General features: G+C 39.7%; 1 protein-coding gene across 1 annotated transcript; it reads left to right on the forward strand.

Moving 5' to 3' along the window:
- Window positions 1–263: 263 nt before the first annotated feature.
- Window positions 264–21,185, forward strand: zbbx (zinc finger, B-box domain containing). Its single transcript, XM_061720270.1, has 8 exons — window positions 264–315; window positions 536–699; window positions 1,318–2,124; window positions 6,346–6,464; window positions 8,477–8,645; window positions 20,413–20,538; window positions 20,662–20,732; window positions 21,080–21,185. Exons 1-7 carry the CDS (start codon window positions 272–274, stop codon window positions 20,727–20,729), a joined length of 1,497 nt encoding a protein of 498 aa, XP_061576254.1. The 5' UTR covers window positions 264–271; the 3' UTR covers window positions 20,730–20,732; window positions 21,080–21,185.
- Window positions 21,186–23,179: the final 1,994 nt, after the last annotated feature.

Genomic DNA, 23,179 nt, shown 5'->3' on the forward strand with positions numbered 1-23,179 from the left:
ACCTGCATCGTGCCTTGTCATAGAAGTCTTGAGTGAGGTGAGGACAAAAAAAAGATGCATTGCATTTAAAAAAAAAAACAATTTTACATACTTGAAGAATTATTATTAATTCTACATGATGCCATTTGAATAGTACAAGATGAACAAATTTCTACTTTCACTCTGGGCTTGAAAACATGATCATGTTCTGTCTTTCTATCTCCGTCTCACTCTACCTTAGTAATGAGACAACATTGATCTCTTACGTTCTCCACAGACATCCAGAGACATAATGAGAGTCTGTGCTGCTGAACAGAAAACAGATAACAACAAAGAGTAAGACTCACTCACATCCCATACCTGCCACAGTCACGCTTCATAACGGATTTAATTTTATTGACAAAGTCATAATGATAAAAGGATCCTACAGAAAATTAAGAAATCTGAGGATTTACCAAATTGGAGTAATACTGTTTTTTTGTATTATTTGTAAATACCATAATATCCCATTAATAGGATATAAACTCAATAATAAAGGGCTCTGTTTTTCACGCAGGCCCCCCACTTTTCAGCAGATCTCTAGGAACGAGAGAACTCTGGTATCCCAAACCAGGACCACACAACCACCAAGACAGTCATGCACACATGTACAACCCAAAACAGCCAGGAACCCAAGTTCATTTAACTGTCAGATATCAAAACAAGAATACTCAGTGAATGGTAAGCTGTGAATAATACGGTACAGTAATAGGTGAAAGGGGGACACTTCCTGGCACTCTTCTGCTCACTTTTGAAGTAATTCGGAGTGCTCATGGCTACATGCAAACATTAACCAGTCTATATATGCCACTGTGCCCTTGAAATATTGATCTGTGACTTTTGTGCCATGTAAGCATATCTGTTATGACGCAGATGATCATGAGGAAAGATGGATGACAGTGATTTGTTTTTTTATGTGGACTGACACTGTGGTGTCACATTGCAGATTTTATAAAACTCTAAATTATTTAACGGGTGCATAATTTAAAGCCGATGAAAAAAGATGACTGGAAGAGTTATGTGTCTATACTGTCCAAATAAATCTCATCCAATGAATATTAAAACTGCTTTGTGCAGTGTGTATGCAATGACTTTGATAATCTTGAAGGATTTTAATAATGACTGAATAAAATGTTGTTAGCTTGTTAAATGGTACCATGGAATAATCTATAGCGATTGATAGATTTGTTTTAGTATTTTTTTCTTTAGAAGTCACTCTTATCAAACACTCAGAGATATTATTTCTGTATACTTACAAATACATTTCATATAATGTATATATTTGTATCTTTTGCACAGAATTGTCCTATAAAAGTATGACATCAGCTTGTCCCACTGCTGCGACTTCTGGAACTTCAAAGAGATCAGTCAAGGCACCCACTTCAAAGCCATCGAGGTCCATTAGCTCTCCCACTATTACCAAATCCGAAGCTTACTGTGGACCACAGCAATTGTTCTCCCCATCACCACATTCACAGTCCGAGATCCCCACATCTTCACACTTGACTTTTCTATTTTCAGCTGATGTATCAGCTTTGGAAGGTAACGCATCAGCAATCCCAGAAGAGCATCGTTCTCCTTCTCCATCGGCATCCTTTTCCCTGAGGTCTACCTTCACTGTCTCAGCATCGAGCTCTTCTCCGTCAACCTTATTGCCCAAGGTTTACCACTCAACCCCATTACCAAACGGCTCAGACTCAGACTCATCTCTCTTGTCAGTACAACCCCAATCCTCTCAGTTATTTGCAGAACCAATCCCGTCTTCAAACCTTTGTGAAGCACCAAGAGGCCATCTGTTGTCCCCACAGCAATCTCACCATTTCAAGTGTGACCCAGAGAGTCTTCTATTAGAAAATCAGCTCACACATTCTTTGTCAGCCGTTTCTGCCAGATCATATCCATCACTACCATCTCTGGAGCCAATTCTATCACGAAACAGCCCTGTCCCAAGTGGAGTATCTCCTAATTCCTACCATGGGTCCAATCTAAAACATAGTAATGCTGCATCTGTGACCTCTACCCCAGAACCTGTTCACCACAAATCAACTCTTTTAAATGCCACCCAGAATCCTATAAAAACGGCTGAGGAGGAGACATTGACAACAGGTAAATGAGATATACCTAATCTAATACCAAAATGTGCCTACATCTGAATACAAATTCTATGTTGATGATGAAATGCTTGTTTATTATTACGAGGAGAAGTGTTTATAAAACAGTGGTTTAATTCAAATTCTTTATATATATATATATATATATATATATATATATATATATATATATATATAATGACTAAGCATGATTCTTCTTTCATATCATTAGATATCATTAGTGTAAACTACTTCATTCATGCTTCTTAATTGTGAAGATATGGTGATGTGCATTGGGCTTCAGCTTCATTTGGGTGAAATTATGTAATTTAGAACCTTAATTATTCACCGTCACCAAGAATATGTAACAAAGCACTTCATGTTACATAAGTAAAAACAAAAGCAGATAAGATCCATGTTTTTAATTATCAGCGTTGTTTATCTTCAATATACAAAAAAACCTGTTTGTACTGTATGGAGTAAACAGCTCTGACTAAAGTCATGTGATTTGGAGAAAACAAATGTCACCGCTGCTCCCATGCCACAGATTTTGAAATCTGTCAGAGTAAGCCTATGTGGTATAATTTTACCCACTGGCAATGTAGAAATGGACTTGTGCAAGTGCCTTGCATGAGAATTACTTTCCACATAGCCAGGTTAATAAGAGTTAACTTAATAATTTGGAGCCAGTGATGACAATAGGGTTTCTGTACCGTAGAAAAAACTGTTTGAAAGTAAGTGATCTATCTGAACTATCTTACAACAAAAAACAATGGTTGAATTAAATGGTATGTGTCTGGCTATCTAAACATCTGAACTTTACACTGCATTGTTTTGGGGTTTTTTTTCACATGGAATACATGTATTGGATTTTTTGTTTTTATATAACATTTCTTCCAAGTTGACGCTTATCATATGCTGTAGCTGCAGCTATAGAGCATTCCACGTTTTGCTTTTGAAATCATCTCAACTGGGTTTCCAAAAGTCACACTGCAACATCATCAAAGTTGACAAATAATTTATTAATTTGATATGGATCGATATTTGATCTAAATTGAGTGCACTTTTTAAATTATACACGCTATATGCAAAGCAACAGTTCCTAATCTTTGATATAATTTTTTTGTGAAGTATAGTTAAATTGGCAGATCTAACTTATAACAATGAAAAATGTGTTAGAGCAGCTCTAAAGCACACACAGCTGCAGATTTGCAAGTGTGTGTATGAACATGTGTATTTCCAAGGTTATTTCCATCAGTAAGTCCTAATGCCTCACCCTTCAAACCTGCATTGCAAATGTTAGACTGATTTATTCAGCATTAACTAAAATAGTGCAATGATTGAGTTGCTAGTCAAAATGAACAGACCTGCAGGTTTGAGAAAAATAAGTGTATTGGTCCTAACGTGTTTGTGTGTATTTATATAATGTTGTACAAAAACAAATGTACAATATTATATATATGTATGTATGTGTGTATGTGTGTATGTATGTATGTATGTATGTATGTATGTATGTATGTATGTATGTGTGTATATATATATATATATATATATATATATATATATATATATATATATATATATATATATATATATATATATATATATATATATATATATATATATAAAATTAGCACAAAAAGTAAGGAAATTTGTATTTGGTAGATTATTAGGGCCCGAGCACTTGTGTTACTTGTATAATTTTGCCGCAATTTATGCCATTTCTTCTGCCGTTTCTTCACCCGAACCGTAAAGTGCACCCAGGTGTGTTATACATCAAAATGTGCGTCTCGATCCTGCGACGATGCTCATTACTTTTCTCAGTCAAAAGCATTACCGTGACGACGATAGACGCCAAAAAGCGTGCTCCCCCTTCAACTGAATATTTTTGAATGGTTTGACATAAAGACTTGTGTTTGGTGTCATCGGACTGGGTTTTGAGTCCTTGAACAAAATTGGTGCAAATTAGCCCCGCCCCTTCTTCTGATTGGTCGATATTTGATAGTCCCTATTTTCTGCCATAACTTTTGAATGGTTTGATATAGAGAGTCGTGGCTGGTGTCATCCGCTAAATGTCCAGGCCTGAAGAATCTACATGCAAGTCATACAAGCACTTCCACTGCAGCACGCCTGAACGTGCACAAGGGTGCGAGGGCCCGTTCATCGCTGCTTGTAGCTTTAATTTCTTTGTTATAACTTCTTCTTGGCAATAAATCTTATACCGCTGTAAAGTCTGGGTATTTACCTTTTAAATGATAACGCGTAAGGAACATTCATTTGTAGGATGAGCAGCAGAGGTCAGTATGTGGGTTGTGCCAAGACAAATTTGCCAAATCTTCTCTACCAATGGCAAACAAGGTATTTTGCTCTTGTTTTTAGCTTTTGGTACCCCCAGTTCTTGCTCTACCTGTGAGCATCAGCCCTGCTATAATGCTCAGTAGGTGTCTGCTCCCACGCTTAACTGATCTGGATAGGGGATGTGCCACAGGGCAACTTCAAGATGGTGTTCCGCAAAACCCACTTGCTGCATTGTTTGAAGTGAGTCCCAGTACCATCTCCAAAGAATAAGACTGTTTCCTCACCCTGTCAGCACTTAGGTACCATAGCCAGAAAACCGAACGAAGCTACTACTATAATGTAGCAGACGCTTTTATCCAAAGCAACTTACTATACATCTGAGACACACATGCCATGGATAAATTAGGGATAGGACCTTGCTCAGGGGCCCAAGGTGGTTCATCTTGGTTGCCATTCTGGGGCTTGAACCTGGGTCCAGACCCAAGCCCTCCTCTGTAGCCGCTACACTACCACCCCCCCACCCCGCTCCACGTACTTCATATGAAATATTAATTTCAAGGTCTAAAGTATTGTTTTCCACCAACTGAACAGTTTGTTTCAAAAGAGTCACCTTATCTTATCGCTGCATTGGCTCCCTGTACGCTTCAGGATCAATTTTAAGGTTGTTTTACTTGTTTTTAAGTGTCTTAACGGCCTTGGCCCTTCTTATCTCTCAGACCTGCTTTTACCATATCTGCCCTTGCGGACCCTGAGATCCTCCGGTACTGGTCTTTTATCTGTTCCCAACGTTAGAACCAAAACCTTTGGCGAAGCCTCATTCCACTTTTTTTTTAACAGCCTGCCGGAGGGCCTCAGGGCCGCAGAGTCTGTCGATGCTCTTAAAGGCCCGCTCAAGACTCACCTTTTTAATTTAGCTCTTAAAACATGGTTTAAAAAAAAAAAAAGTGGTGAGCTATCATCTTTGATGAGGAAATGTGGGTACATTTTGAATAATTATGTTCAGAGATATTATAAATGTTTGGTAAAATCCACAACATAATTCAATGTTCAGTAAGTATAACAAACAACTTGATTTCTGGGTGAGGCTAATTGAACAAATGGCATCTGTTTAGGATCATAAAGTTTGGATACTGGAACAATGGCACACCATCCTATCAGTTGCATATCTAGCCAGCTATAAACTCATGTTGCTCACTTCCTGTAGTGACGTTTTGTGTGATCATACTCCTGTTTTATAGATCTGTGTGTCTAAGTTGTGGTTGCACAGAAACACCAGAAAGACATATTAACACCAGCCTGTTTTCAAGCTTCTGCTCTCAGATCACATGGCACATGTGATCTGAGATACAGGGCCACCCCTGTACAGGGAGGTGCTGGTAATCAACAGGTTATCTTTGTAAAATTAATATTTAAACCTTGAATCAAGAGCATAGCTTGTTGTAAATTGTGTTTACAGTTAGGAACAAAAGGTTTGTTTCTTCACAACATCCCTTAATCTTGCTTTTACCTTATCTCAGTTCCACTTACTTCAAACACGTATCTGTCCTGCTCTGTACATCCATCATCGTTCATCCTTTCTATCCTCCATTTGCACTGCTCCCTTCAGCTCTTTGACCACTGAGACACTGAATGCTGACTTTATCAGTTAAATAGAGCTTTACGGTGTGAAGGACACTCGCATCAAACGTTATGGTTTTCCTTGGATATTGGAGATTAAAATGTTGCTTCACTGGTTCAAACAGTGATAAACAAGAACAGTAAACGTGTTTTTACTTGTCACCTTGAAAGTTTACATTGTTTGAACCCCACAAAAACACATGTACTTTGTTGGGTCACTTTTTTGTGGAATCTAACCTTAAAGTGAACCTTTTATCCTCTTAACATGTGTGTGTGTGTGTGTGTGTGTGTGTGCGTGCGTGTTTGTGTGTGTTTCTCAAAGACAGTGAAGATGAAATATCCAGTGATAGCCTGGGTCTGGTTCTACATGAAGAAGACACTTCAGACGAGGAAGCGCAGATGGAAGGGCTTTTGATGAGAGAGAATTTCATAGAAAAAGAGGTAAATCCTGCAGTTTCTATTCTAGAAAACTTGCTTTCTCCTATACAGCCTTAAAGGAAAAGCAGATCAGTAAGCAGAACAGAAGTCAAAGCCTTTCATGGTAACGTGTTTCCACTTTCCCATGTGCTCTCGGTTCTCGAAAGAGTTAACTTTGGCCTACAAACCTGTAATCGGCTTCTCCCACTTAAGTAATAAGATACATTCACAGGGCTTTGTCAGTACAAAAGACATTCTCCTAAATGTGAAGTTACACTAGAGTAAAATGGGTATACTAAATTTAATCCAAATTAAATTCTACGGTATGTGCAATCATTCTTTCTTGGTATCTCCTTCAGTTTTAATGTTAATATCCAAGTTTTTTTTACCTTACCCTTGTTTTTAATGTTGAGACACCACTAAATAAGTACATGTACACCATTTGATTCCTTGAAAATACAATGATTTGTACATCCAATCAATAAAAAAGGGTGTTGTAATAGATATATTTCACTGTGATGGAAGAAAAATCTCAAACAGACAGAATTTAAGAAAATTCATATGACTGTTTCTCATAGAATTATGTAACTGGGTTAAAAAAAAAAGAAAAGGCATCATCAGATTTTAGAAGTTCATTACCCTGAATGTAATTGCTACATAGAATGAGAATTTAAGCGACACAGTTAGTTAGGGTTTTTATTGTTAGTGTTCTAAGATAACATTTGTATCACAGTAATTTCTTCACATTGTTCATCTATAGTTCAGAGATATACATAGATGATGAAGATAAAAACCACTGAAAGAAAAAGAGAAATAGATTAGATTAAAAAGACACTATAAATGGTGCCAAATAGCTTATTAGCCATTTAATGGCATGAATCCTTTATTGCGTGACAGAGGAATTATAGAAAAAAGGGGGTTAATGCTTTATTAAAAAGCTGGACCAAAACTGTGTTCATGATTGTAACGATAGTGACTATCTGGGCCCCCTGGACCTGAATGAAACTGCATAGTTGTTTTTTGTGGGAGTTGTTTTTTTTGGGGGGGTGAACTTTCTCTCTCTTTGGATCTTTATTATCTTGTTCCAGATAATTTTATTTTTAATCTATCTTTTTTGTCTTTCTTACTTCCCCTGTTTTGCTCTCCCCTTCCTCCTTTTTCTGTTTTACCCTTACATTATCAGAAATGCAGCTGGTGAACTGCACCCTTCTCATTATGAGAGGACTTGCTAAAAAAAAAAATATTTTTTTTTCCTTCTTGCTAATCGTCTCTGTGTTTGGTATATTGCTGCTCTTTATCTTTTACTCCATTTTCTTGTCTTTTCCCATCCTTTTCCCTTCCTCCTTCTGAGAAGCCCTATTCCCACATGCTTCTGCCCTATAGTCTCCCAACCCATCTGCAGTGTCTTGCATGGCTAGCATGCTAATACATTAGATGCAATCTTGACTGAACAGAGCTTCCTTACTCTACCCATGTCTCCCGGGAGAACACATGCCAGGGAGTAACAACTAACACGCCACACCATTGTGTGATGCTCTTACCTGCTCCAGGGGTTAATTAAAAATCAATTCATCAAGTGGAAACAGAGAAAACAGGAAGAGAGGGGAATAATCTTCAGTAATAGACATTGTCTTTTTAATACGCATTTGCATACTTGACATTGAAAAATACCAACTCAACGTTCTTAAAAGTTAAATTTATATTACATTTCATTTTTTCCTATTAACTGATTTTGCTGGAGTGAAAGAAACAATGTTTTAGAACAAAGCCATTGTTGTCTATTCCAGGGTTTTTATTCATTGTATATCCATGTTCTGTCTTCTACCTTGTGCAACTTCCCTCCTCAACATATCCTTTTCAACTCACTCTATCATGTATTTGTTTTCCATTTTCCTTCCTTGGTATTTCCTTTGTGTATTATATCTATGTCATCCAACATGACCTGTTTTACTCACTGTCTTCCTTTTCCATTCCACCATCTTCCTACAATCCCTTCCTTCTCCTCTCTCCCTCCATCTGTTTCCACATTCCCCTAGGTGACGCAAAACCAGAGTGTTGGGACTGGATCAAAGCTGTTCTGTGATCTGGATGGGTTTTCGCCTCTGGGTTTGGACATGGAGACTGGTCATCCTGAATCACCAGAACATGTCTACTGCGACCGACTTAACACATGCCAGTCATCGGTGCATGCCTTGGATCCAACAGGTTGGTGAACAAGGGCAAGTCTTTTGATACATTTGGATGTGTGCTTGAATATTTATGCTTCAGCTTCATTGACTCTCATCCGTTTGGATCATGTTTCCTATAAGCTATATCAGAAATTGTCACAATTGATTTTGTGTTTTAGGAGATTAGAATTTGAAAATTACCTCTGTGTCCAATGTTTGCTTGATGGTACTTTCCAATTTACAAGCATTATTTGTTTCACAAAAGCCTCATAATAGGATTTTGAACAAATATGTAAAAATGTAGAGTTTACAAGAGACATGGAAATGAGTTTTAAGCCCAAAGGAGTGCTGGCTGCTTTGTGAAAAATGAGAGATGAGTGACAATTTGCTTCTCAAGGGTCCAAGGGGAGTTTTCCTCTGATGCAGTTTTTATTGGACATGTTTCTGTGTGCTTCTTTATACCTGTACTTAGAAACATAGACCTACGCACAACCTGTACCCCCCCCCCCCCCCCCCCCCCTCCCGCACACACACACACACACCCGACCCCCACTATTAGTGTGAATAGCCATATTCCATCAAAAGGAGTCACAGACAACAAAGCATTTCTTTCTTGTTACATTCTGAATTGAACATTTCACATAACAATGTCTAAGACCTTCAAATGAACCACAAAGTGTAGTTCACTTGAAGTTCTGAAAATAATTTTGTAAAAAAAAAAAAGTAACACTGAAAATGTTTTTTTTCTCTTTTCCATAAGAAAACTGCAAAAAAAGCCCATGACAGCCTAATGGCAAATTTTTAACTGTAAATTTCACAGTTAGTCATTCTAAAGTACTGTAAGCTAGAGTTAATTTTAACTGTTGAATAGTCATTAGAACAAATATTATGTCACAAAACCTTGCCTTTGTTTGCCTCCACCAAGTACATTTGCAGTTTATATTTATCTCTACTTCATCTCCTGGTAACTTGTCTTGAATAGTGGCTTGAACAAATGTTGTCTCAGAACAGTATGATGTCACAGTGAAGCTGACCTTTTGGATGTAGGATTGGGTTTAGGAGTAGCTATGGTTTCTTGAGCTCTAGACAGAAAAAAATGTTTTGTTAACTCAATTTGACCTTTGACCACCAAATCCTAATCAGTTCATTCGGCTGGGCATTTCTGCCAAACTTGAAGAAACTCCCTCCAGTTATTCCTGGGGAATTGAGAGTGTTAATGAAACTGGAACAAACAGACAGACAGACAGACAAACAAACAGAAAAACAGACATACGGACAGAAAAACTGGAAAGTTAAAAACAAGAGAATGAAGGAAGCAACATACAGTTTAATTGTCGCCTGTTCTTTTTAACATTAACTGACACTGGGTCGGGTGTCGAGCTGGCTCTGCCAATAACTCGCCTCCAAGGGTACACTTAATCGCCACTCATGTCTGCATGACAGTGTTTTTATTTAGCATGGATCTGGCAGCGCTTTATCTCCTGCACTCGCGCTGCATCAGCCAGTTCTTTCAATGTTGGTGAGCCCAGCGAGGCCAACTAAAACAGACAGCAGCACTCTCATGTTTCGCATTGCCACTTGATAATGCCTCCGGACTCCTATTCTCTCACTGCAACTCAGCTACAGGCACCAAGGAGGCAATAACACACCCTACATTTACACTGCTGAGGGCGCGTTTAACTCAAGTTCATCATCCAGGGAAAATAATGGGATCTAATCTAAAAATGCTTTGGTTGGAGCAATGTTTGCTATAGTTTGTATCCTCAGTCTGTTCATTTCCAATTTAGCTTTCCGATGATGAAGAGATAGTCACTAAACGTGAACAAAAAAGAGATGGGTATTCTAGGTAAGAAATTGTATAGAATTGCTTTCTCTACCTTTAACAGAAACAAAACAGCCTTTCTGTGGAGTTCTGATGAACTGCAGACATTGTTTTTATGCAATGGGTAAGCAACATCTCCTCAAGTAGTTGTGGTAGGTATAGTCAGTGGTGGACAGTAACGGAGTAAATTTACTTGAGTACTGTACTTAAGTACATATCCAGAGGATTTGTACTTTACTTGAGTATTAGATTTATTTGGTACTTATTACTCTTACTTGAATACATTTCCAAGACAAATATTTTTACTTTTACTCGAGTAAATTTCTAGGAAGGCTGAAAAGTACTCGTTACTTTCAGGTCTGCTCTTTTTTCTTCTTCCCTAAAATCCTATTGGACACAAGCTGTTTTTGTCAAAGGAGGAGACCTATCACAGTGCACGCTCTCCACTGGGATGTACGTAAAGCGGAAATATGTCAAGCCTCCTCAAAACGATACCGCCAAAGTAGCCTGCGTTTGTCAAGACAGAGACGCAACAATTAATTTAGAAAAAATATAGTAATTTACTGATGTGGAAAATAAGAAATTTACTCTTACTCTTACTCTTACTTTTACTTAAAGTAAATTTAAAAGCATTTACTTTTGGATACTTAAGTACCTTTAAAAGCAAGTACTTTTGTACTCTTACTCGAGTAATATTTTGACTGAGCTACTTTTACTTGTAACGGAGTAAATTTTGACCAGTAGTATTTGTACTCTTAATCAAGTACTGGGGTCGAGTACTCTGTCCACCTCTGGGTATAGTAGCCTTTTAAGAATTTAATATAATGATGGTTAGCATTGCTCCACCTTAAGAAAAAAATCAGGATACAATACCATGTCTTACTGCTCATATAATGCAAGGAAAATACATAGTAATACACAGTTACATAGTATAGTTATACATTATGCACATTCAGACATGGCTCATTTTATGATCCGCCACTAACCTTTGCCTGTATGAGAATGCATAAACATTTGATTTCATACTTTTGACTTTGTTTCCCTCTCCTTTTTTCCATAACCATGTTTCTGTTTCATCTTCCAAGCTAGTAATCCTGTATTAAATAACTGTACCCCCCCCCCCCATTATGTCAGTAATGTGTTGTAGATTTTTATTAAAATCATGGCCACAGTTTCAAAACTTCTGATTTTTAGAACAGATGCATTCACGGGTCAGACTAATTCAGAAATGCTGGTGAAAGTCTCTTTCTACACCTTCAAAACTTTATGACCTTTTAAAGGTATTATCCATGATTATGAGAGCTAGCAAGATTTGAAAGTGGCGCTAAGCCCCCCCCCCCCTCCCGTCAGCGCTCCGTCCTAAGCCACGCCCCCACAAACTTTGGGGAACGCGCATTTGCAGGAATCGAGTTTTCCAGGACATTTTGGACAGCTCATTTTCAACAAAACTACCCCATGTCTCATTCACCTGTAAGCGAGGCCGGTTTTAAGGGGGTCAGGGGGGGGCTGTGCCCACCCAAACGTGCATCCTGCCCACCGGCGTGTCCATCCCGGCGAGAGTGGAGAGCAGAGAGCAGAGAGCGGAGAGCGGCTGGCGGTGCGCTGCAGGCTCTAGAGCCACGGCTACGGCGTAGGCTACAGCGTAGGCTACGGCGTAGCCCTACGGCGTAGCCCTATGGCGTAGCCCTACAGCGTAGCTGTGGCAACAGAGCCTGCACGGCACCGCAGCGGTCCGCCAGCCGCACCGGCGCTCTCCGCTCTCGACGGAATGGAGACGCCTCCATCCCCACGGACAGCAGCAGCCCGGACCGACGGCTCTGCTCCCCGCTCTCACACACAGCAGGACCGAGCCGCTCTGGAAATAACTACATAATTACTACATACTGGGTCCGTGGCAGAAGGGAGGGAGGGGGTTACACTGGGACACTGTGAGCCATGGAGGACCCGTGGGAAGTGGAAACGTCGGGCTGGAAGCAAGTGCGCGCATGGGATAGGGGCGGGGGGGTCGTGGGCGGCATGAAGGCATCTGATTGGTTCTTTCCCCGCCTGCCAAGCCTCTGGTCCTGGACCAATCCGTTTCGGACCGAATGAAACGGATTGGTTAGAGTTTTTACATGATTTAAGCTGGGAGGGGGAGGAGGGCTTAGAGGAGGTGCCGCTTTCAAATCTTGCTAGCTCTCAAACATCAATGACCCTGCCTTTAAATAATTCAGTTGGGTTTAAATCTGATATCTTAATGTATTAAACATGTTGATTATCACATTTTGAGACCACCAAATTACATCCATTTCAAACAGTGATCACTGTACATATCTGAACCAGTGCCATTTAGCCTCATCACGTGTTGAAACTTTCTTTTGCAGTTGTTTCCATGTCAATGTTTAAAGTTAAATGTGTGACAATTACAATAAGCGGTTTCCCCAAGGGCACCATGACCCTCGACGCATCCAGCAAGCCACTGGTCACATTCATACAGTGTCTGCCACCGCTGTTAAACTTCCAAAGATAATGAGAGGGAAAGGTTATAGATGAAGAATGTTACCTTGACAACTCTTCCTACTCCAGCTTTCCTTTCTGTTTTTCTCCATTTTTCAAACCAAGGCTGAAATTTCATTGTCTCTTCTACTGACACTACCTTTTCAGCCTTGTTTTTATCGTTTTACTTGTGGCCTCATTATGGATCGGGAAATAAGGCTCTTAATACTAAAATTGCCAGATGTGCCTTGAGTCCGACAAAAATTAAATAAGACAGATTTATAGGCAGGAAATTGACTTTGGGAAAACCTAAACATTGTAGGCAACAGAGTTTCCAAATACAACATTTCTTTGTTTTTGGAATCTAGTTGACTGCCCTGTCTTTTTCTTTTTCTCTTTTCGACTGATTTAGAACAGTTAGAATTGTCTCCATCCATTCAATAGCATTAATTAATTGGCTGACACTGGGGATAAAGAGGAAAACAACAGTAATTGCCTTGCAGCTGTCAGGATTGGCTGAACAGGCTTGTTTAGCGACACTGCCTATACTCCTGCTGACTGGGGAAAAGGGGAGGGCATGGTGGAGTGGTGGTAGGGACTGTCACCTCGCCAGTACAAATCCCAGCAGGGGCCGTTATATGCAGAAGTGTCTTCATGGGTTTTCTCTGAATATGCAGGCTCCCCCAACACATGCATGGACATGCATGTTAAATTGATTTGTGCCGGAATGTGACCCAGATGGTGTTTTTTTTTTGTGTCTCTTGCCTGATGACAGATGGATAGTTCTGGGACCTTTCTATATCCTGCGACCCTGAACAGGTTGATGGAGTTATTATGGATGGATGGATGGATGGATGGATGGATGGATGGATGGATGGATGGATGTTGGATGGATAGACTCTGACCTTTGTTACTCCTAGTAGTACTCATGAGTAATTTGCTAATGCACTGTCAGCATTGATAATTGCTAGAATCTATTGGGAATCTCCACTTGTCCTTGTGGACTTCAAGTTTTAATCTAAAGAATTGCTTCATATATGTGTTGTGAACTCTAGTTATTTGCTCCAATTACCATAATGATTGAATATTAAAACCTTACAATTTACAATAATCAAAATCAGCATTACTGCCAGGCAAAAGAGACTATCATTGCTATTTCGGGACTTTGAAAGGCAATAACACTGCTCAGTGTTTCATCCTACAGCTTCATATTCTTTGTAGCTTCCATTTGCAGTCAATGCCAAAAACTTATCTATTGTGTTGGAGCGAATACAAAAGACACAAACTGTTGGAGCTTGATAGCAAAACTAATGCATTTCTTCTTCAAATTACTGGTTATACATCAGACCAGCAGTAGCACGATTTTGTTTGTTGTTGTATTATTTTATTTTTGAATTCTGTTTATCCAGTATGCTGACAGTTCAACTCATGTTCAATCCTTATACAGAGTGATAGAATAATGTTTGATAATAATAATAATAAAATAATACAATAATATTGGATAATGATAATAGCAGATAGAGGAGTAAGACACTTTCCAAACAGATCCACAAGAAGAAACGATATAGTAAAGGAGAGGGATTTCTTGGCCTTCAATAGAAACTTCAAAATCAAGCTGTCACCTTACAATAATTGCATTGTCTTCTCTTTACAAGAAGACAATTTCTCTTCTGTCTAAAAGGACATTGCACTATTTGAGCAATCCAACTCTTGAATACAGGGAGATGATTGCTTCCAACTTGGCACAGGGGTTATCTGTGTAAATCTGAGTTTCCGTGACAGCTCAGACAGTACGAAGGACATTGCATAAAGTCAGCCTAGATTGACTCCAAGAAAAAAAAAAAAACATTTCTCAGTCCTTGGCACGAAAGGAAAATATTAACTTTTACAGAACATGAAAAAAACAGGCTAGTGATAATAGTAATAATTAAAGCTACAAGCAGCGATGAACGGGCCCTCACACCCTTGTGCACGTTCAGGCGTGCTGCAGTGGAAGCGCTTGTATGACTTGCATGTAGATTCTTCAGGCCTGGACATTTAGCGGATGACACCACCCACGACTCTCTATATCAAACCATTCAAAAATTATGACAGAAAATAGGAACTATCACATATCGACCAATCAGAAGAAGGGCCGGGGCTAATTTGCACCAATTAAGGTGAAGGAGTCAAAACCGAGTCCGAAGACACCACCCACGACTCTGTATGTCATACCATTCAAGTTATGGCAGAAAATAGGACCTATCAAATATTGACCAATCAGAAGAAGGGGCGGGGCTAATTCATGCCAATGAAGGTCAAGTACTCAAAACCGAGTCAGATGACACCACCAATGACTCTCTATGTCAAACCATTCAAAAGTAATAGCAGAAAGTAGGAACTATCAAATATGAACCAATCAGATGAAGGCGGGGGCGCACTTTTTGGTATCTATCGTCCCCACGGTAACGCTTTTGACTGAGAAAAGTAATGCACATCGTCGCAGGATCGAGACGCACATTTTGATGTATAACACACCTGGGTGCACGTTACGGTTCGGGCGAAGAAGCGGCCGAAGAAATGGCATAAATTGCGCCAAAATTACACGATTATTTCAAAATGGCTGACTTCCTGTTTGGTTTCGGCCATGGCGCCAAGAGACTTTTCTTTAAGTTGCAACATGACACAGGTGTGTACCGATTTTCGTTCATGTACGTCAATCCGTATTGTGGGGCTTGAGGCACAAAGTTTTCTAGGGGGCGCTGTTGAGCCATTTTGCCACGCCCATTAATGCAAACCATTAAATATCAAATTTTTCGCCAGGCCTGGCTTACGTGCAAGATTTGGTGACTTTTGGGGCACGTTTAGGGTGGCAAAAAGGCCCTCCTTTCGTCGGAAGAAGGAAAGGAGGAAAAAAAAAAAATCCTACAGATACAATAGGGCCTTCGCACTGTAAGCGCTCGGGCCCTAATAACACTGAACAATGCAACATAAAACAGCAAACTGCCATCCTGGTCCACACTCTTGTCACATCCCGCCTGGACTACTGCAACTCCCTCCTCTTCGGTCTCCCCCACAAGTCCATCCAGAAGCTCCAACTGGTCCAGAACTCAGCCGCCCGTATTGTCACCAGAACTCCATATATGAAACATATCACTCCTGTTCTCCAACAACTCCATTGGCTTCCTGTCAAATTTTGTATTGACTTCAAAACCCTGCTCCACACTTTCAAGGCCATCCACAACCTCGCCCCCCCATACTTCTCTCTCTTCTCCCTCCTGGACTCTCAGGTCAGCCTCCTCCATCAGCCTTACTGTGCCCGTTGCCCGTCTGTCCACTGTGGGGTTCAGAGCCTTCAGCTGCTCTGCCCCCGACCTCTGGAACTCCCCCCCCCCCCGGCATCAGGAACATTAACCCACTATCAATCTTCAAATCCCATCTAAAAACCCACCTTAATTTCTCCCCCTCTAGGCTACTGCTGATTCCTGATTTTATTTCTGATTCATTGCATGTCTTTTTTTCTTTTTTTTCTATTTTAATCTGTGTTGTGTGCACTGTTAAATTATAAAATTATTAGAGAGTTGTGTTTTAAGTTGGAATAGACAGACACACATACAGGGAGCCACAGCCACTGGGAATGTACATTCATTCCAAGAAAGGAAATATACCACCAAAGGAACCAAAACATCCCGTCCACATGTCCATGTGCGCTCTCATTGTGCATTGTGTCCATTCGTCCTCGTGAACACTTCCAGGCGCATTTAGCTCTGCCTCTTACCTTCCTATAAACAGAACTCAATTTTGTACACAATTAATGCACCAGATTTCTGTTACAGCCACAGTTTTGGCACTGCAGGTTTCTTAAAGAGATTATACACTATCACTCTCAGACACAAACTGGCACACGCGTCTTGTGAATGCACATACTATGCACAAACAAATGCAGGTGGAGGAATTAGTCCAGGAATATGTCTTCTCATCACTTTGCTCGCCCAGATCCTAGAAACACTGCAGTAATCTGTTTATGCTGATGCATGCAATCCCTCTCGCTCACAAGCACACAAAACAGACACTAGAGAGGCAGGACAATAATCTTTTTTACACTGTGATATATGCAATACCCCCCCAGTGCCTATCAGTTCTATGGATTTTCCCCTCCACACAGATTGACTGGACATAACTGGATTTAAATATGACCATGTCCTCCCTCCACGCTCTTCTTTTCTTCTTTCCACACTGGCAAATTTCAATCAACTTTTTCAGCCTCACTACAAACCTCACTCATAAACCGTGTTTTTTATTGCCTCACTCTGAAACATGTACTCTTTTATTGTATTTTCGTATGTGATGTTTCACTTCCCTCCAATGTCATTTAATTCAGATGTTCAGCTCCAAGGCAGACAGTTTATGGGACTGAATACTTTTACAGTATGTTAACTCATTAAATTGACATGAGTACTCAAAACGTCGTATTTTTATTTGCACCAGTGAAGTGCTGCACAGATGTTTGAGCAAGTTGCCTCTGTGTTTTATTGTGTCTCTTTGTGGTGTCTTGTCAGTGTGGTGCTCCAATGTGCGTCTACTTAGATTCCCATATGTCATATATGAATATCATGAAACACCTTTTTGCCCCGAGTCTATGTTGGAAATAAGAACCGTTAAAAATATTCAGACTTGGTTTGTATTTTTCGCCATCCTCCCTTTTTCCAGTGACACTTTTTGTAGATGAACGTGTCATTTGCTGCATTAATAATACACTGGATCCACACTTTGTTTTCCATTTAATACATTCTTAAACTGACACTTGTTTTGACCAGTAACAGAAATCTAGATATATGTTCCAAATTTAGGTTTATTGAATTAAGATATACGTACATGTCCACATGTGCTGGAATCGCTGCACTCCAATGCATTATTCCTACTTTGCTGCTGAGTTTGATGTTGCAGGTGTTTGTGAAGGACTAAGTGGAGGTTCTGTGGCAGCTTATAGACAGAGCCAGGCATAGAAAGGGAGGAGAGAGGGAGGTGTGATGAGACAATAGAAGATTGAAAGACTGAAAGGTTTAACACTGGAGCTGAAACTGGATAGACAGTAAGCAGCATGGGGACTCAGTGTGGTGTAGACACACACATCCTCACCTACGCCATCCAAGCTTCTCAGTGGGGGGCTTGATGTAATTTACAGTGGGCACATGGGGATGGATGTTCAATCTGATTCAATTTAATGTGGGTCACTCTGGAGTAGGATGAGACACCACTCATTCCACTGACTGTTGTGACCATTTTGATATCACACCCTTGTTCTTTAAATCCATAGCATTATTCCCTCTTTCATTTCTTTTTGTCATTCTCTACATCCCGTTTTATATCTTGAACTCACACCCTCTACATGGTTTAGTAAAATATACTCTGCTATGTGGCCTTGTGTTTATAGTTGCTCGCATCAGTCTACAACATGCTCTTAAGTTGCTTGTACAGACTATGACTTCCGTGCAAATGTTTCAGTAGTAATCAAGAGTCATCAGAGCAATTTTCTATTGACTTTGTGAACTGTAGCTTCCTGTTCTTTGGTGACTGTAGTTGCCTCTATTGCGGCCTCCTTCTGCTGCTGTAGCCTGTCTACTTCACGGTTCCATGTGTTGCAATGCTTCAGAGATGCTCTTATGCTTACTGTTGTTCTAGCAAGTAATTACTTGACTGTCTCTTCTCTTTCTACCATCTTGAACCAATCTGAAAATCTGTTATCAACAAGGGGATTTCCTCCAACAATGGCCATTTTATGTGATATTTTGCAATATTCTTACCATTTTCTATCTATCTATCTATCTATCTATCTATCTATCTATCTATCTATCTATCTATCTATCTATCTATCTATCTATCTATCTATCTATCTATCTATCTATCTATCTATCTATCTATCTATCTATCTATCTATCTATCTATCTATCTATCTATCTATCTATCTATCTATCTATCTATCTAATGCAAGTATACATCACAAAGTATTGGTGAGTTTCCTTTAGAGAGTCTTTAGAGAGTTAGAGAATGCAGATAAAGAAATCCCAATGAGCTTCAGAGATCACTTACTGGCAGGGATTGCAGCATAAAGGGGTGCAACAAAATATCCTTCTTAGCAACATTCTTGTCCATGCTATTTTTCATTTTATTCGTACTTTACTTTCTTATGTAAAATATGAATAATAATTAAAAAAATGATTGCTATTCATTTTATTCAGTTTCAATTTTTTTCTGAAATAAAATTCACAAAATCTGAAATGTCTATTATTGTTCGCTTATCCAGATTCAGGTCATGTGGGCAGAGAGGCCCAGACCTCCTCATTCCTGGCCACCTTTTTCAACTCTTCATTGGGATTCCCGAGGCATTCCCAGGACATCCGAGAGACATAATCTCTCCAGCATGTCCTGAGTCTGCCCTGGGGCCTCCTTCTTGTTTGACACAATACCGAAATACCTCCTCAGGGAGGCGTCCTAGAGGCAGATCCTGGAACCACTTCAACTGCCCCCTCTCAATGTGGATGAAGAGTAATTTTACTCCAAGTCCCTGATAATGGAACTTCTCAGGCTGTCCCTAAACGAAAGTCCAGCCACCCTGCAGAGGAAACTCATTTCAGCAGCTTGTCTCCCCAGTCTCATTCTTTCAGTCACTATTCACAGTTTAATCAGCCAATTCTAGCAAAGAACACTTCAAATTCTTCATGATAAAACACTTGGCTTTGCCCTCTGAGCTCCAGTATAATCAGTCTTCATTTTTAGGCATTAGTGGTGATACTGGGGGGTGATGAACATAACTTAATTCCCTTCTATAGTATTGGAACCTACAGGTAGAAGCTGGGCTGGAGATAGGATCTTAAGAGCAGCAACAAGCTTGGGAGGTGAGACACATCAGAGAGCATGTGAGAGATGAATACTGCTTGCTTCTTAAAGAGACTTATGAAGACGATGAAGTAACTGAAATAAACCATGCAGAGGGATGAAGCGAGCACAAAAGACTGCTCGACATGTCTGCTTGAACTAGCTCAACAGGGGTCGTCTCATTTCCAAACCATAGTTGAGACATAGATTGGCCGATATAAAGAGAGCGTCACCTCTTTGCTCACCTCTCTCTTCACTGCTACAGACCACTACAGAATCTACAATAAAGCGCGTGGAGTACTGCAACCTCTGTATTGGTTTGTGTATTTCATTGACACCGTCAATATATATTTTTGTATTATTTGACCACCTTTTAACTAATTATAACTCATTAGTTATATAAAATAATGTACACATAATTTCATTCTTTTATTACTCTAAATTTACACATTCTCCATTTCTTTTTGGAAAGCAGGAATGCATAGTTACAGTTTGTGAAGTTTCTACCCTCATGTGTTTAATGTTTGTTTGTTGTTGAGGTTTTTTTTTTGTCAATGTCAGCGCCTGTGCATTGTGACAGGTCCATACCAATTTTTTCCAGTTCACCAAAGACATGACCCCTCTCTGTGCCACTGTCTCCTATTTTCTCAAGCTACACAGAAAATCATGGATATCTGTAATGAAAACCAGACAGGTTGTGAGGAGCCTGATGTGGATACAGACACAACCGCACACATACTGGACAGCCTGGAAAAGGAACGCAGAGTCATAACAAAGGGTATTACCACTGTTGCACAGTTCATATGTAGATATGTGATTCACGTTTTATAGTATAGTAAAAGTCACAGTGGTGTCATATCAAAGTCTAAGCTTTAATCTCTTTTAATGTCGACCTAAACAGGGGGTCAGGTACTGGATATGGGAGACGGCGAAACTCAAAAGCAGCATGAAAGGCCTTTGTTCATGTGATAGGTAATGTCCACTCACAAGACAAATACATTCCTAGAGCACCAGTGTATACTATACATCACTGCATCCTCATTCCCTGGAGATATAGATCTGTGGGTAAATATGCAGAATGCGTAAGAAAGGAAGACTTTATTTGACCAAAGTAGTACCAGAGTTACTTTTGTAGAGGAGTAGTATTGTCGAGTCATGCCTGTTTAGTCTTCAGTTTGATCTAAAAAAAAGAACTTCACTGAAATCCAAAATCATAGTCATCTGATAATGATTTGGTTTTTGTCCGTTTATTTTGCATTCAAATAAGCAGCACAAGAAACCAGTTGTCTTATTTCTGATATTAATTTTATATTATCTAGATGTCTTCTGGCAACGCCTGGAACCCGAGATATGGCCCTTTCTCCCCTGCCGCTGGGTCACAGGAGTACAACAGTTTCCAGACGGTTTCTCATCCTGAAGTGTGAACGCTGTATTGTAGTTAATTAACATGTACGTAGCAGCATCTTAAAAATCTGCGTTTTTAAGACACTGCGTGTCCTTTAAAAAGCTGAGCTCCTGGTAATTTATGTTCCAATTTAATATCCTCAAAGACTTATTTTGTCTTTCTCCCCTGGGAGAATCTGAGTGTGAAGCTTTGGAACTTCCTGTTTTCATATTTTCTGTCTTTATACCATGATCAGCATGTAATCCCTTGCTTTCTCGCCCCAAACACTTCCCCACACTCCTCTACCATTACACTGGTCACAATGGGGGGTAATCCCTCTTTTTTGTGCTCTTTCAACCCTCTCTCCATGGGATATATGAACTGTGTAATGAATCGTTTGCCAGTACAACGGCTGTAGCTTTGACAGCTTTTCGGGTACTGGGCCTTAATGTGCTGTTTAATGTGTATATGTATGAGAAAAGAGAAGTGTGTCAATGTCATTTTCTTGTATATCAGAAACTGGGTGTGTGGGTGTGTGCTTGTGCATTGTTGATTCTTTGTGCGTGTGCATGTATTTAATCTGTGCCAGAGGCCCTGTGCTGAGAAGGGCTCTGTGAATATCACATTTAGACGTGTAATAAACAGATTATCACACACAACAGAGAGGACTCCCAAAACACCTCCTTACATTTTTGGAACATTCATACACACGCTATGAACTTACCAATGCACATAACCCCTATACTCTAATTTAGCTGCGTATATATATCATCTTTTGCTCTTGTATAAACAGTCTTAATGATTCCACCCTTAGCATTGGGATTACAGTCCCTTTTCCCATTGTTATGCAGTGTTTGGTCATTACTACAAAAATTACATCCTATTAAAAATCAAAGGCCTTTGGGAGAAGAGGAACTTTTCATGCAAATAGTTGACTCGTGGCTGTAAAATTGTCTCACAACTCTCATTACGAAAAGGAAATGGACAATTATCAAAAAAAGAATTCGAAAATCATTCACTAATTTAACTCAGAAACTGCTCCTTTTATATAGGTTTACTCAGCCATCCTCAAAGGGCACTTTTCTTTATACCAAGTTGTGTGTTCCTCCTCACGCTCCTCAATGCCTTCCCTCCTTCATCAGAGCTACACTCCCTCTCAACAGCTCCGCTCAGCCAGTGAAAGACGCCTGGGGCTTCCACCACCACGTGATGTGAAATCAGTAGCCAGACTCTTCTCCTCCATTGTTCCCCGATGGTGGAACGACCTACCAAACTGTCTGATCTGCAGGGTCTCTACCTACTTTTAAGAGCAAGCTAAAGACTCAGCTCTTTAAGGAGCACTTCGGCATCTAGTAAGATGCATGCAATTAGCTTTCTTATTTAAAAAAAAAAACAACAAAAAGAAACATATATATTCTAGCACTGGCGTGGCAGCACCTGTGTCCTACTGGACTCTCAGCAGTCTGACCAGCACTTATCCAGCTGTACCCTCCTATGTGATTTTGTGCTTGTGTTGTTCTCTCATATGTAAATCGCTTTGGATAAAAGCTTCTGCTAAATGACAGTAGTAGTAGTAGTAGTAGTGACCCTAATCAGAATCATTTGAGTGGGTTTTCAGTTTAATCTTGTATTAAACCATTGAAATATAGCTTGCATTTGTGTTGGTGAATATTCCAGTACTCAGATATGTACACGTGTGCATCCCTAAGGTGTATTCCTGGTCTGATCCAACTCCATGACCACAAAACTGTTTATCATGCGTGCATGCACTGATTCAACTGCTTCCAATTTCATGGTTTTGTGCCATTGTTGCTTCAATTTATTGACTGTCTGATTTACTCTGTGAACTTGCAGAGCAGTTCCACTTTAATATCTGGAAAATTCAGATTTTTTATGCAGTTTTGAAGCCACCGTGTACAAATAGATTTTAGAATAAATTCAATTTGAACCCAAATTAAAATTATATCTGTCTAACAGACATAAAACACTATTATAAATAGATTTTGTGAGTTGCTTCAATTATCTAAAGGCAAAT

Source organism: Cololabis saira, chromosome 4, assembly GCF_033807715.1.
Source record: "Cololabis saira isolate AMF1-May2022 chromosome 4, fColSai1.1, whole genome shotgun sequence".
In the NCBI taxonomy this organism is placed as follows: domain Eukaryota; kingdom Metazoa; phylum Chordata; class Actinopteri; order Beloniformes; family Belonidae; genus Cololabis; species Cololabis saira.

Excerpts from the sequence above, each read along its gene's own strand:
- zbbx (XM_061720270.1), top strand. The coding sequence starts at position 272 with ATGAGAGTCTGTGCTGCTGAACAGAAAACAGATAACAACAAAGA. Across the intron at positions 2,125-6,345 it reads GGAGGAGACATTGACAACAG|ACAGTGAAGATGAAATATCC; the intron begins GTAAATGAGATA and ends TGTTTCTCAAAG. Across the intron at positions 8,646-20,412 it reads GCATGCCTTGGATCCAACAG|CTACACAGAAAATCATGGAT; the intron begins GTTGGTGAACAA and ends TATTTTCTCAAG.